The sequence below is a fragment of the Anopheles maculipalpis genome, chromosome 3RL (assembly GCF_943734695.1).
Source record: "Anopheles maculipalpis chromosome 3RL, idAnoMacuDA_375_x, whole genome shotgun sequence".
Taxonomy (NCBI): Eukaryota; Metazoa; Arthropoda; class Insecta; order Diptera; family Culicidae; genus Anopheles; species Anopheles maculipalpis.
The window spans coordinates 55718835-55734655 of NC_064872.1; the positions used below are offsets into that span (position 1 = coordinate 55718835).

A 15821-nucleotide genomic window follows, 5' to 3' on the forward strand; every position below is an offset into this window, starting at 1 on the left:
GGGCATGGATCGGGCCTGCTTTGGTTATCGGGAACCCGGGATACGGGAGAGTGAATCAGCTTCATCGACCGAGCAACAGGCAGGAAGCAAGCAAAACGGTGGGATGATAAAAATGTATAATTATAAATAATTGATTTATTTATCTGACCGACGACGACCACCAACCGATCTTCACCGCGGGTCTCCCCCTACCCCGGTGTGCGGCGGCTTTAAGAGCCGGCAACTACTACTCACCCGGCGTCCCGGGAATGTACGCACATTAGCAAGAATGATGGTGCAAGCGACGCAGTGTGCAAAACTGCACACCGAAGGCGGCGATCATCGCTGGCGCTGGCTCATGATTAGCTCGAGAAGAGCACAGGACAGACCGGGTATATTGTGCGTAGTATGTGGTTTTTTTTTCTGCGATCTACCAAACCACACTGCTACTACGGGCCGCATCTCCGAAGGGAGCGAAGAAGTTATCGGACGCAATTTTTCTTTTCCTGCTGCGCCATTTCACTGGAGCTTTGCCGATGGAAATTGGCCGGCGAATCGGTGGCGTAATTGCATCCGGCTTCAGAATGGCTGCTATTTATACATCGAATCCAGCAAACCGTGTGATCGAGGTACCACTGCTGCTGGTAGCATTTCTAAGAAGCGGGTGTTGATTTCGTTACACTTATCCAAACCAGATTTCCGAGCAAGAAAAAGATGCAAAACGAGACGGGGGAACAAATTATCCTTCACTAATTACTCATTGTTGGGAAAATCCCCCATTCATACAGCGTCACGAGAGAGTCGATTAGTAGTGACATTACTGCGGCTCCCTTCCTGCAACGATAGTACTAATTAATTGGGAGCAAATCTACCAGGTCACGGCAAAAAAACCACATTCACCCGCATACTTAAGCGGTTAGTAATGCCGAGGAATGATTGAGTTTTGTTTGTCCAATCTCGGCACGTTTCCCGGCAAGGAACCATCCCCTTTGCTCCGCCAACGCAAATGAATCACGAACGCGATGGGGAGGGATTTCTAAGCCGGACCCTTGTTGCGTACACCCTGGACACTCATTTTCCCACGACGATCAATTACCCGGCGTGGGTGTGTACCGGGAATTTTCCGCCAACTCGCGAAGGGTTGTGATGCAGCTATTTTCAATCATTATCCTCCACCGGGTTCGGCACTTTCCACTGTCGCTTCTGGAAACATTGTTATTGGACACACACATACACTTCATTCCATGTGCTGATGTCAGGCGCATTCTAGGCCACCGTGACGCAGTTGTTTTCTCGCCAATTTAGGCTTCGGCAGTGGATCCGATCCGCAAGACAGGTGATTTGAGGTGCATTGAGAGCAGATCGGAGTATGACTCTTGCTGCTTGCTGCGATTGACGGGCAGTCCCGGTGCATTTTCCCAAATGGATAGTACACGGAAAACCCACGGCCCGACCGAACCAATCCCACGCGCGCCCGAATGTCTGGCGTACCGCTGTACAGTGTGTCGCTGGGGTGGGGTACGTTTCCAGCAAACGTATTGGTTCCGAGCACGATAGGAAACTAGCAGCAGCAGCTACAGCAGCATCACCACCACTATTATCGAGATCACTTTGCGCCACACACTACAGCGCGTACACGCACGCAGACAGTGGTAGGTGCTCGCTCGCGAGTAACACGCTCGAACGCCGTCTTCGGGGGGAGTGGGGAGTCTCCCACGATCGTGCTGGGGGGACGAATCATCATGATTGGATTAAGATCACCGATCAATCGGGCCGATCGGCTAGTCTTGTCTGAGACGGCGACCATCGAACACAAGCGATCTACGCGAATCGAGCAATAGCGCTGTTCCCGCGCCTCTGAGTGTCGCGATCACGAGCAAATAACCACTACCCTTGTGCGACTTATTCGAGCAACTTTCTCACTCACCGATCATACTGGCACTTGTGTGTGGTGCGCGTGCAATAAATCTCTAAAACACCAAGAAGTCCTGATTCGGAGGAGCGAATCAAAGTGGTGGATTTTTTGTTTGTTTATAGTTTGATAGTCCCTTAATCAAAACGTTGTGCCTGTGTGTTTACCAACTTTGACATCGTAGTAGTAAGCAGCATAAACAGTGATTGTGTGCAGTTTCGAGTGCCAGAATTCGAGCAGTTTCTTTCACAGTAAGTTTCGGGATTAAGCAGCAGAGCACTCGATGTGATGATGTAGTGAATCGGTGTGTGTGTAAGTGTGACTGTGGAAAGTAAGCGAATTCTCTACCAAATAAGCAATTTGACATCCAATCGCCAGCCGTTTCTTCCACTCTCGGTAGAAGGTGCGTCAAAATGATTCGAAATTGAAGTTCGTGAGCTTACAAATCCCTCGCCAACAGATGTTTTGGTCAACGTTAGCGTTCAGCTCAGTCATGCCTGGCACGCAGGCTGCTCGATTTAATGGACGATAGTGTGTGACCAGTGGCGATTAGTATGCACCTTGCGTACGTACCCCGCAAGCGGCCTACAGTGTACGATCCAACGATGATGACGTTTTTTTGTTGCCAAAAGCGTACTCTATCATCAGGTGACACTCGGGGCTCACATCGTCCCACTGCTCCGCGCACTTTCGTCGCCATCGAAATGCTGATCAGGCAGGCGATCAGTTAGCCAGTTCGTCGCTTCACAACCGTGAAACAAAATGTAAATCCGTCCGCTGCTATCGTGACCCGCCATGGGGAGACATTGCGGTGCCGGAATCGAGATCGTCTCTTTCGTTCCGTTTTCACACGCGCTCGCTCTCTCCGTCCCCGTCCGACGAAACTAGCGATCGAACGAGATTAAGTTTTGATCGGGTAGGGCACAACCGGGGCTGCGGGAATTCGGTGCCAACCGGGACGACGGAAAACATGCGGTAAATGCAAATGCAGACCAGCTTTTGTATTTACATATTGATTTGGTTTTATATACATTTATATGTATCAACGGCAGGTGATCGTATCAAAGGCGCACGATGCCGCGCGTGGTCCGATCGTATCCTTTCGTCTCCGTGCAGTCTTGCGCGCGAAAACTTGCACCACCGAACGGAGCTTTCTGCGCACTCCATGCCGTCGGCGTCGGATCGTTGAAGTCACTCGCTGTCACCAACCCTCGAATGACATAGTTTGCCAAGCGAAGCCCGGGCAGGTTGGACTCGGTGGGAATGTATTTTCTTTCGTGCGGCGCTACATACGCTGGTACCATACTGTCTGTCGCGATCGAAATTCAAGTTTTGAACGAGTCGCTGTATGCTGCCACATTTTGCGATCACCGCGTTAAGCAACCGGTTCCCTTTTGCTACTCAATTATTCAGCTTATTTTATTGAGACTGAGAGTTTTTGCGCACTGCGTTGGTGAGTTTGGCTTTGGGGAAATTATGTGACAGGAGCAGTTTGGTTGTTTATTGGATCGTATGTTTAGGACACATGTTAAATGCTTCGTGAATTTGATTAGCTTGCCCGATTGTTACACACTCTTTACGTTACAAAAGCACTAGCGTGTGTTCTAGATAGCACCGGTAATCTAGCTACGCATTAATTCTAATTAGAAGCTTTATATTCAAAGCATCGCATATTCACCGGCGCAGCTGTATGCGAACGAATCGTGCCTTCAACTATGCAAATCTTTTTGACGCAACAAATCAAACTGGACGAACTGTAAACGCGTGCCTGACGTTGTCCGGAAGGTGCGTTCTCGGGCACACAAACGCTAATTGTTTTATTTATGTTTTAAACTATCGGTCCGGCGATTCAAACAGTCAATAACGATCAAACACAATAGTCGATCAAACTCGACCCTACCGGTAGCATTGCTTCTAATTGGTAATGTCGTTAAAAATGTCGGCCGCCCAAAACATGGTGTGGTTATCGTCGTCAATCTCTCGTATTACGTATTAATCAACACTTTTCACTGTGGATGCTTGTGCTGGAGCAGTAAATGGTTCGGAAGTGTGCAGTGGCACACCGAAACGTAGTGCGAGAGAGGTGAAAGAAATTCCATTCGTTCCACATTCCTCCACGCAACGCAACGCAGCAACTACATGATTTGAACTCAATGTACCACGTCTAAGCCGACCCGTACTGCCGCCGCCCGTTTTAATCATGTGCCAATAGGCCCGTCCAGCAGCGGAACGTTGTTGAATAAACAGAATTCTTAAGTATCCCTCGAAACAAACAAACAAACACTCATCTCCCGATCCGCTTGCCGAGAAGCTGACGAGATAATGAATCATGAAATCGGATTTTGCGATCTCGTGATTAGATGCTTCCGAACCGGTACCCGTGTCGATCAATTTGTTAGTGTAGTATGTACAAAACAAATATTTTGCAAATACGCAACCTTCGCAAACGATCACGGCTCGAACGAACGGCAGCGTAACGGGTAGTGTGACAGAGGCGTAACTTGGCGTTGCTCGAGCGCACTAAAGTAGCTGATGATGAATGAGCATCCCACAATATCACGTGGTTAGCAATGTGGTTCGTACCGTGGAACGGGACTGGAATATGATATAGCTTTATCCCATCGAGCTCACACTATAGTGACGTTCACTGTTGGGTATACTTTGACGTAAGATTGTCATCCGTGACGGTTCAATCTGATGCTTCACTGTAAACATTTACAGCTTTTGTTTCCGTTCTTGTACATCCTCTAACAGATGATCGTGGCCACACTCATCGATCACACCATTAGCCACTCTATAATTACCTGTGACCTGAAGGATTCGTCCCTTTCCATCTGATAAGCTAAACTGCTCACCTGTCCACCCCTAAAGTATCCGTTCGGCCGGAATGCGATCGGAAATAAACGTACCTCCGTACAGAGACACACCTCGTAAAGCGGTCTCGCATGCCATTATAGTTCATCTATTTATGGACCTACCCGTCCGTCAATGGTGGCCATGTAAACAAATGCAGACTATTAATAGTCGTGCGCATCATGTTCCGCGACGTGGCGGTGGCTTTAGTTGTGATTACGCTTACCGTGCTTGAGATTTAGCTGTAGCAGCACGCGATGACACTGGTGATATGAGAGTGTCCAACGTGTGCCGGTGATTGATAGGCTTATGGAAGAACAAGTAGTTGACAAGCGCGCCCGATATTGACAGTGTGTCTTACCCACCGAGCGTCGCCATTATGTCAAACCGACAGGCGCTGAAATATGTGTCCGCTTGTCGTCGGACGGAGATATTCATTGATCTTCAATTGAATGCAAAACACTGAACAGAAACACTTCGAGCCGCGGTACAAATGAAAGGACTCGCCCTGTTCACCCTGTCGGTTGATTGAGTGCTTGAAATCCTTGCCGACTGTGCCTGGGTGTGAGCGCATACATTTCACCCGAATGGTACGCTGTGATGACATCATTTCGAACGGCGTGATCAGCCGCATGACCAAGACACCGGGACGACGGATGCTGCGGACCTATAATCGAAACTGTTTTAAATCGGTCAAAACAGTTCACCACCGTTTGATGGGTTGGAATGTGCGATAGAAATTCTTCCCTTCCGCCTTTCGACTTTCTTAAGCGCTCTTCCCCCGTTGGGTCGACCACTACCCGAACAGGGCAATGGCAAAGCGATGCAAATGTCGGGAGCCTGCGCATGCTTTTATGAATGTGTGGGCCATAAATCACAATCTCCTCCGTACCGGTTGACCGATTGTTTCGGTGCTTAGACCGCTGGAGACAGTGGGAGTTCGGCGCGGCACTGTCGGCATCTTATCCCGATGAACACATTCTAATCAACTCAATTGGCTGTGATGTTCAAAGTTCTTTCAATGAGCGCGCTTCACTGCATTCACACACCGACACCGGATCGGAGATGTGGTGGGAAACAAATCAATCAATATAGTTAAAGCAGAAGTACCAATTTGTCGCGATTCAAACCCGATCTCTAACAGCTGCTCTGCTGGGTCTGCTGGGGCGCCGACCGAGTCCGCTGGTTGGGCTGGGAAAGGGGGCTCGCCGCGGTAGCGACACAAGAAGGTGTTGAATTGCACTCTGCACCTCTCCTCCACTGGCGGCATTACTAACGGAGAGGCTGTAGCGAAACGGTTGAGCATTCTCTTCACTAGCCCCCGTCGGACCTCGCCCCGGCGCTGGAAGCTTAGGCCTTAGTTGAGGGGCTAAAAATAACCTAAACCACCAGCCGCATCATGCACACACTGGCCGGTTCACCTCCATTAGCCGGTGCGGAGTGATCCTGCGGAGTGTCTCTACTTTTGTGGCCGCGTGCGGTCGTTTTTATAGCGATATAATTGGTTTCCAATTACAAGCGTAAGAATAGCTAGACTACATCAGATGTCGGACCGTTTTCTTTTGAAATAGACGCACCACTCGGCATCCATGGTAGAAAACTGTCCACCGACAGAGAATGGCAGAAAGTTTGGACACCCTTGCCCGGATGGCATAAACTTTTTATGGTATATTTTACATGCTTTTTTTTAGCGGAGTTAGGTTTTAGGTGCTAATTGAAGCACAAACATTAAATCGGCTAGTGTTTAAGTTTTCAGATCTCTTCACGCACTGGACACATAGCTTGCCGGTGCAGAGATCGCAGATAACGTTTACGACGTCCCTTAAACGGTTAGACCGGTCGTGCTATAAATAGCACCACGCTATTGGAAAAGTGCAACAAAAAAAAAACAAAAAAGATGCTCACATGAAGAAGTGCTCGCTGGAAAGTGAAGAATGGCCATCATCTTCGTCGTCATCATCATACAACAATGATGACTTCCCTCTCCCGATTCCGGCCTGTACGCGCGGAATTGGACGTGGGAACGATCCGCCACTGATGGTGGGATAATTAGTGGTGGGTTGTATGCCTGTTTTTTTTTTTTAGAAGTCCACGGCTGAGCGTCCCCAACTGCTGCGTAGAGCGATGTGCGCCCCATGAGCTGTTGCAGTATCAGCAACAGTTGACGTAGAAGGTGTGCTTCGCTTTTTTTTTTCGCTAATCATTCGCTCGTTCTTGCGTGAAAGTGAGATGTTCGATGAACTACTACTCGCTTTACGCGGACACCATTTGACCATGTTTCCAATTGGCCTTGAAATGAGTATCGAGCACGGTACAACCCCCATTCCTCCCCCACCCAAACCGTACAAAGAGCCGGGGCGGGCTAATAAGTGGTGTGCAAGTAAGTGTGCTCTGCCCTGCCACAGTATGGCCACACAATACCACCAAGGTGGCAGTTTGCTCTCGCCGTAATCGTTCTGCAAACGCTCAGGGCCGGAAAGGGCACCCGTTGCGTTGGTGCGGTGATTTTTGCCGTGATTTGTGTTTTGTTAGTACGGTTTCGCTAGAGAACCGGTATTTCGTTGTTTCCTTTCTGTGAAAGCGTCCAGCACCAGCTCAGGGGCAGGAAGGTGCTCGCGAACTTCCATTGAAGGTTGCAATTGCACCGATTCCATACACATGCACACACAGACGGCACGCTCCCTCACCCCACATCTCGTTGGTGCGATTTGCAAACACACTGCAGCAACTGCTGGTCAATCGCCATCATTCTGTTGGCCTGTCCGGGCTGGCCGCGTACAGCCGATTGGTAATCATTGCGTATTTGCTGCAGGTAGCTGTTTATTTATAGTAAAAACCAGTCCGAAGGATCAAGGGCCATGACACGGTTCGTGGAATTCTTGACGCAGAGACGGCCAGCAACTGATCCTAACCCTTTCTTTCCGCTTCTGAACGGAAAGTTAATTGTTCTTACGTATCTTCGGGATTTTGTCCTCTTTCAAAGAGCCTTTTTAATGAAGCGTTGAAAGAGGAGAGTACATATCGTACAGGGCAGACTTCTCGGACAGAGGGCTGAAATTAAACAATCGTTCAAAGAATCAATTCCTCAAGGCATCGTTTGACGAACAACTCGTGGGAAGTCACGGTTGGATGGGTCCACGAGCAAAGGTTGTAGATGAATGCTGCTATATGCACGCGATACTACGGGATCATGTGATCGTGAATCCCGGATGATCGCATCTTCCAGCTCGTCTTTGACGTCAATACCTGCTGTTTTGCGATCTCTCGGATATCAGATACGTTACAAATTATGTACTGCTGGGCAAACGATAGGAACATGTAACATTTATGGTAGGTAATTGAGACTTTAAAAAAAGAATTCCGGAATTGCATTGTTGATCAATGTCGCTTAGGAGCAATTTCGTTGATGAAGTCATGATAAAATCTGGAGGACCTCCACAGTAACTGTTTTGAGTGATATAGTGAAATGGAAACACAGTCTCCTAGCACAAAACGCTTCCTACTTCCATACTGCTCTAACTGACACACACACACAAAAACTAACGACCACAACCTTCAAACTAGGTCACGTGAGCAGCACGATCAAGGATACTCCGCCACGGACACTAGTAGCACGCATCGGCAATTTGCGTTGCAGCTCAAATTTTGCACACCTTCAGTTCACTAACCTATTCGAACATAACAATAACAACAACCACAAAAAAACACCGTTTGTCTGTCAAGGGCGCAGAGAGTGTTTCGGTTTATGGTGGGTGCTCCCGGAAGTTTGTCCGGCCCAGCTAGTCACAAGACGCAGAACAGAGATTTGGTGTACGAACGGGCAACGGGCAAGCGGTGTTACGTGTTCGGCTTTAGCGTCGAAACATTAATAACGGTGGTTCGCCGAGTGTCGAGTGATTAATGGTTGATTCGGCTTATTTATTGTCGCATGGGAAGTGCGACGTTTGACAGCACCGGAGAGATCAAACGGAGCTGAGATCGTCCCGCGCACGCGATCACTTTGATGCGTAGGTTGCTTTCGGGGTGTGATTTTAGCTTAAATAATTAGCTACACATTAGCATGCCGCGTCGGTTCGCTTGCCACTGGCCTCTCGTCCGGTTTTCGATCGGCAGCTACTAAACTAAAGGCCACTTGTTTTGCTGAATGAGTTACTGTCGCACGACTATCGATGATAAATGTGTGCTGTTTTTGGGGTGAGAAAATGAGGGAAAATTAAGCCGTATGTGACGGAAGAGGAAGCACCAAAGTTGGTTGTCCAACACCAGACACGTTTCTCGGGATTAAATGTTTACACTTAGCGAAGACATTCATACCCGCGAAGTAGAAATCTCGCCCATTGGTTGGCTGCACCTGTGTGCCATATTTCAAAACTCCTGTCTGATATAGATGTCAAAGATTTCTTTGGAGTGTACGAGAGATCACTACTTCTTTTTTGGCGGATCACCTGTCTACTAGGTTCATCGAAAAAGGAGGGAAAAATATTAAGGGAAATTACATGTACAACTCTAGAGAATCACAGATCGCGGCTAGTGGTGATTTAGAACGCAGCGAACAAAACAAAACAACCGAAACAACACACGCGGCGTGGAACAGATGATGGTGCAAAAAAAACCCCCCCGAAGAGTGTAGTGAAATAAATAAATAACGACCACCGCACATGGGGCTGGTCAGAGGCTTATGGGGCGAGAATTAATGGGACAGTAAAGTCTCAGGTTTCAGGTTCGGGCACTGCCTGGTGCGATCCGTCGCCGATCGGCGGCAAATCGGCGTGAAATCTTTATGTGCGACTTTCGGTTTTTATTTATTTATCTTCATTTATTAATGTTAAAGGTGTGTGTTTCCTTTTTTTTCTGTGTGTGTGCGTTTTCTTCCCGTTGTCGTTCGCCGATCGGGCAGAGCCCGTTAGTGTGGCATTTAAATTCGATTTTATAACATCCTTCCACGAAACACCGGGTGGCTCCATAAAGTCACTTTGCAGCAGGGGTTTTGCCAACAGGTGGAAGGAAGTGGATTCAATAGCGAAGGGAGTTGCCCGAACCGGTTGCCGGTGCACAAAAAGGGGGTGGCTCGATGGATGTACGAAGGGTGGGAGGGTTAGGGTGGACCGAAAGAGGACGAATTAAAATAAAATGACATGACCACCCGGGGAAGATAAACTGGAAAAAAAGGAGACCGCTGCTTGCTCCAGTGCGATTTCCCAAACCGTCGAACCGGGTTTTTTGTTCGTGGGGACACGTTTTTAATAAGCGCATAAGCAAGCAGCAGATTTACAACGTTTCGCATGCGTAGAAGTTAACACACAAAAACAAAACGAAGCTACAACAAACGTTTCGCGAGGGGGTTCCTCGCTTTCCGTACGAGCAACCTACACGGCAGGTAGATCCAACCTACCGTTCTCGAGATCTGTCAGCTCCGAATGCATTCGTGGATTGCTTCTTTCTTTTCGTACACGGCAAAAGTAAATGTTGTATATTTTTGTGCTGTTCTGCGTTTCTTAATTTGCATTTTCTGTCGCATGTTGGATTTTTTTTTCGTATACCTCTTCTTCAGGCGTTGATTAACGCTGGGATCAACATTGCGCCCAATATATGCGTCGAAGATATGGTCCGCTCTCCCAGCGAACGGAGCAAACGTGTCGGCTTCGTTTGAAAATTTGGTGTTTCCGCTTCTCGTGACGTTATTTATGAGCAAGCGAATACTGCTCGTGTCCGAAGGGTTTCTTTAACACACCATCCCATTCGGGGAGGTTTTTTTTTATTATGGTAGAAGGGGCAGGTTTTTTGCAGAAGAACGATTAAATTAGCCTGCGATTTACATATGCTCGGTGCCGATGGAGACGCATGGTGCGGTGTAGAATGACAAAGGACACTGTGGGGAGATGGAGCGGTTGAGTCACAGAGAGTTTATGTCTTTATTAGTCTTTTTTCACCTCCTTATTCATGCGTCTTCGCTGCTGAAACCCATTCATAATTTGTGTTTCAGCATTCAGCAAAGCGAGATTTACGCAAATAGACCGTAAAGGTGGCTGGCAAAATGGTGAAGCACCGTCCACGTCAGCAAGCAGTTAGGAAAGTCCTCCCTCTCCCCGCAAATGACGCATTTACCGGTGCTAGCAAGCATGAAATGTTTGTTAAATGGAATACAATTAAATAAAAATAACCCGTGATAGAGAAATTTTTTAAATCCACTCAAAGATTACAAAAATGGTACTTCAAGTTAGCACGTACAAAAAAGTTCGTTTTTTTTTTCTTTTTGGACGTTTCTGCCGGGGATTTACGCTTGTTCGGGGTGTTACCTTGCTCGTATACAATCGGTTAATTGGTTTCTTTCGTGTCTGTTTCCCATTTCTCGCCTCTTTGCAGATGTGTTCCCGCAATCTAGCAATTTCGTTGGCATTGATTATCGCACTGGTACCACTGTCAACTGTAGCCTTACCTCACCACAGCATCGTGAAGCGCAGCTCTTTTTTTGACATAGAATGTAAAGGACAGTTCAACAAACAGATCTTCTACCGGTTGGACCGAATATGTGAAGACTGTTACTCGCTGTTCCGGGAGCCACAGATTCTGTCCTTCTGCAAGTAAGTGTACCACTGCTTTTTTATCATCTATTCCGCACATTAACAGCTCGACTAACTGCACAAGCATGGATTTCATCTCGTGGAAAAAGTAGCAATCGCTTAATAAATCACTGTACGTTACAACGTGCTGTAAATGTTTCATATTAATTCACAGTAAATGCATGCAGCGTAGATAAACGGTATAAACCGATTTATAATCCAACACATCGCCGTACATGATGAACAGACAACAACAGGTAGCGAGCCAAAAGCACTAATCGGAAGCGGCCACAAGCCGTACGAAACACATAAATTTTCCGTCCCATAAAAAGCCCATTTGTCTGCGATAGCTGATGCTAATTTCTAACCAGTTAATTGCTGCATACTAATTACCATTTGTTCGATTGCTAACGATCGCTTATTCATAGCGTAACGAGCTTGCTACACAAATCGGACCTGATACGTTGCAATCGAAATGCCGATCGCTACCGGAGATACGGCTTTACGCGATGAGCGCGAAGACAAAAGCGGCGAATCATCGTCCGGAGCTATAGTTTGTCTTATCTCTCCCGCGTGGTGATAGTAGTTTCCTTAGTGGTGGCTTAATGACTGCACAAGATGGACTAAATATAGCAATCGCAGTTACACAGGAAAGTCTAGCGCCAAACCTTACTGATCGGTATCATTTTTTAAAGATTTTTTTTCGATTAAAACCTAAGAAGCAAGCTCACCGTTTCGTTCACATATAGGTGTCCGGTTCGTGTGCCTACTACTGCTAGCGGCTTCATGGCTTTGATTCGCAGCTTCTAGAAATGCTTCACCACAAACAGACGCCCCGTTTAATTTATGCTCTTGTACGGTACTTGCCAGCAGCACCAGTGCAACAGTGCTCGGCGCAGGTTGTCTTATGCCAGATCCGCTTAAGCCCGCTGTTAAAAAGGGCATTAGGGTTTGGGTGGAACGGGGCAATCGTGAGTTTTTGCTTCTTCTACCTTCTGTTGCTTGCGGCACACATCGCTTACGTGCGAGAGTTGTGTGTGTATGTGCGCTCATGTACCGTTGACCTCGTACGCAATACGGCCCGTACGCAGTATGGCTGTTGCTATTGCGGAACTGAGATACACGACATCTTGTTCGGATGTTGGCAGACATCTTGGCGACGACGGTTCGCTTGTTTACGGCTGGGGGGGCAAATGTTTCCTCTACCACCGATACTTACGACCGTACACTAGACATGCGGTGGTAGTGTGTTGCAGACCTATTACCAATTGGTGTTTCTACCTTACATTTACTGCTTGGCTTGTAATGTTCGAAAACTGGTAACAGGCTACATTTGTTTACAAACAACAAGCTGTAATAAGGCGAACTGTTTATCACGATCGAATAAAATGCAAATTATTTCACAAACAAAAGCTTCACCAACTGTCCCTTTTGGGTCGTTCGCTAAACAATCAGTGATTTATCAAAGTGCAGCGCGTTGCGCATCGCGGCAAGGATCGGTTAAGTGGATTGATTGATTTTAATGAATGCAGAAAGAATGCAGGATTGCCTGCTTTCGACGCGTATCTATTGCGATGATATTGACAACTCCGGTTCGCTGTATTTTAACGACGGCAGAGTGCGAGGAATCTTTATGATTTATTGTAACTTTTTTTTGTACACTACTCGTTTGTGATATTTCTTCGTTAAATAACCATTCCAAAATACGTTTAAAGCATCATATACAGCTCAATTTTTTAACGCAATTTTAAGTTTGCCCAGAAACCACCGATTCATTAAAAATACCAAGCTGAAGTCCATGGTAAAGTAAGCAACAGAGATGAGAAGGTAATATTGGCTGTGCTTTGTATGAAAAAAAAAGGAAATCAAAATTACTATCCTGATTGTTTCAAGAATATTTGCATTTTATCAACAGAACTGGTCTTTTTATAACTTCTTTTATATTGTCCTTTGAGGCTATATTCAATGGGTGGTAGGATGACAGAGGAGTTGGTCTTCACACGGCAGGACCGGAGTTTAAACCCAACCCGGACCGTTCCCCCGTAGTGAGGACTAACTATCCAACTACGTTGTGTCAATAAGTCTAATAAGCCATTCGATGGCCGGCATGACCTTATTAGAAGGTCGTTAAGCCTTTACTGTAAATGTGTTATGTAAAAAGATGAACGTAAAACGTTAACAGCATTTGTTTTCACCAGCTAATCAACTAACCATCAATCTAATTTTATTCACATCTACCAGTCTAACCAATCACACAGCTTTGCAGCAACTCACTAACCAAGGAAAATTGAAAAAGCAAACCATAATTGCGTCACCATACTAAAGTTGACGTTACTAAACCATCTCCACTTGGTTTACCATCTTTGTTACCCTCATTTTTGCAGAAAGCAGTGTTTCACGACAGATTACTTCAAGGGCTGTATAGACGCGTTACAGCTAACGGATGAGATCGAAAACTTTAAACCGCTGATAAAAGTGCTAAACGGTGCTGATCCGAACACGTTATAAAACCTGCTGGTATAGCACACATAGTATACCAGGCTGACGTCTCTTTCGTGCCACAATTAACCCTCTCCTCTGACCTGAGATCCCAACATTACCCGCATCGACATAAAAAAGCATTTGTGACGAGCTGCAGAAGGATCTGCAGAAGGATACCGAAGAGAAGCACCCGAGCAGTAGAAGAGGAAGAACGATCGACGCCAGAGGGTCGAACGCGGAACCGCCCCGAGTTTTGTCATGGCACAGGAGAAGAAATGTTGATGCTGTTGAATGCATCGCTCGATTTAACTACCGAACACCGAAGACTACCACCAGTGGAACGATCGATCGCGCGGAACCCAGTACACCAAATATGTACCACCAGCAAACCCCCGTTTTATTTATGTTTCATGCATTTAGTTCTCTTGACTTAATGGTATGTTTATGTTTTATTTATTTTTTAGTTATAGTTTAGTTGTTTTTACTTAATTTTTTCATGGATCTTGTTTTTATAAAGATCTTTTGTATTTTGATAAATTTTAAATTTGATTTTGATTATTTTTTTGTGTTAAATAACGTTTTTGCTATGGGGCGTAGTGAGGATTAATCATCCAAGGCGTTAAGCCAACCAGCCAGAAGAAGAAAAATATTTTTGCATTGTACTTTGTTATTTTGGGAACGATTCTGGTAGCCTCTGGGCCGCTTGAATTTCGTCATTGTAAATAGTTCAAGCAAACATTTTTAATGTTTGAAGCTCATTAAGACAGAAAGAGAGAGCGTTTGGGCATATTTTTCAAAACAAATCCTATAAATGATGAATATTTTGAAATTTTTCAACATTGAACAAATTTTGTAATCTCTCAATTTTGCATCAATTTGTCATTTTTAAACTTTTAACTAAAACAATCCATTTTTCCATTATCTTCACCCTTTTAGGGAGGGCTGCTTCGGAACGGATTACTTCCTGGCATGCGTCGAAGCACTGTTTCTCGAGGAGGAGAAGGAAAAGTTCATGAAATGGCGCGAAATGTTGGGCAAAAAGAAGTAAAATGTGCCACCGTCGTCCCAATGAATTGAACGCCGCTAAAGCAGTTGAAAGTGTGGCGCACTTTTTGCTTCTTGTTTTGTGACCAAGCCAACGCTCCATCACCACCACCAAAAACCCCGGTCGTGTGTGGATCACACCATGCTCTCTACCGTTTGTGCAGGAATGAGGATCCGAGGAAGGATCTCTGGATGCTGGAGGTGTTTGTTTTGCAGTGCTGAAACGTTTTCCTTTCGCTTAAGTACTATTAGCGTGCCTGTAAAATATTGACCGATCGGTATCGATCCATCCTTTTCCCAACTGACCGAATATATAGATTATGCCACGTTAATGTTACGCGTTAAACAGCTTCCGTTTGCTTTTATTGTCAAGCATATGTTAGAAAACCAGATAGGAACGCTTTCGTTTTGCCCGCTGGGAAGTTACATTTTGTACATAATTATTTCACGAGTATCAAGCTAGTTAAAATTGAACAGGTTGCAAGCAGAGCTGGATTGGGCCGTGACGTGGTTGCGCGTGATGGCCATTAGAGTAGTTATAGCAGGAAGCAGGAGCATGAGACGAAAGGTATTCTAAAAAGGCAAGAAGAGTATGTGTATGTGTGTGTGTGTGTGCGTGTGTACGTATGTGTGAGTGAGTGGTAGGTTACCCCTGCTCGGGTTTAGAAAGGCTAAGCGAGGAGTATAGTATGTTCGAATGGACTAAAAAAGGTATTTATTTTAAATCCTTCACAAAAAAGGAAATAAGCAAATAATTATATAATTTTATTGTTCAGTTTACGATGCAACATGCAAACACTGCAAACAGCGAACGTTTAAACCTCCTTAATTATGTAAGTGTGCTAAAAGTGAGCAGATTAACTTATTTAGTTATCAGTTATCAGCATTACTAAGACATTTGAAACGGGGCCCGGACGGTAGTAACGAAGCGAAAGGCACACAGATGCGAGAATATGTGGGCAAAAAAAAAGGACAAGCAAACAACTAAAAGT

General features: G+C 45.9%; 1 protein-coding gene across 5 annotated transcripts in view; it reads left to right on the top strand.

The window, feature by feature from the left end:
* Positions 1 to 14839, top strand: part of LOC126563331 (ion transport peptide-like) — a 31084-nt gene extending 16245 nt beyond the window's left edge. For 2 of the 5 annotated variants that reach the window (XM_050219965.1, XM_050219966.1), the window contains exons 2-3: positions 11108 to 11325; positions 13689 to 13816. In XM_050219965.1, coding sequence (XP_050075922.1) covers positions 11108 to 11325; positions 13689 to 13812 — 342 coding nt within the window. In that variant the 3' untranslated portion in view covers positions 13813 to 13816. Of the gene's footprint in view, positions 1 to 2074; positions 2143 to 11107; positions 11326 to 13688; positions 13831 to 14721 lie in introns of those variants that run through there. The other 3 variants (XM_050219967.1, XM_050219964.1, XM_050219963.1) reach the window with 3 other exon arrangements.
* Positions 14840 to 15821: the final 982 nt, after the last annotated feature.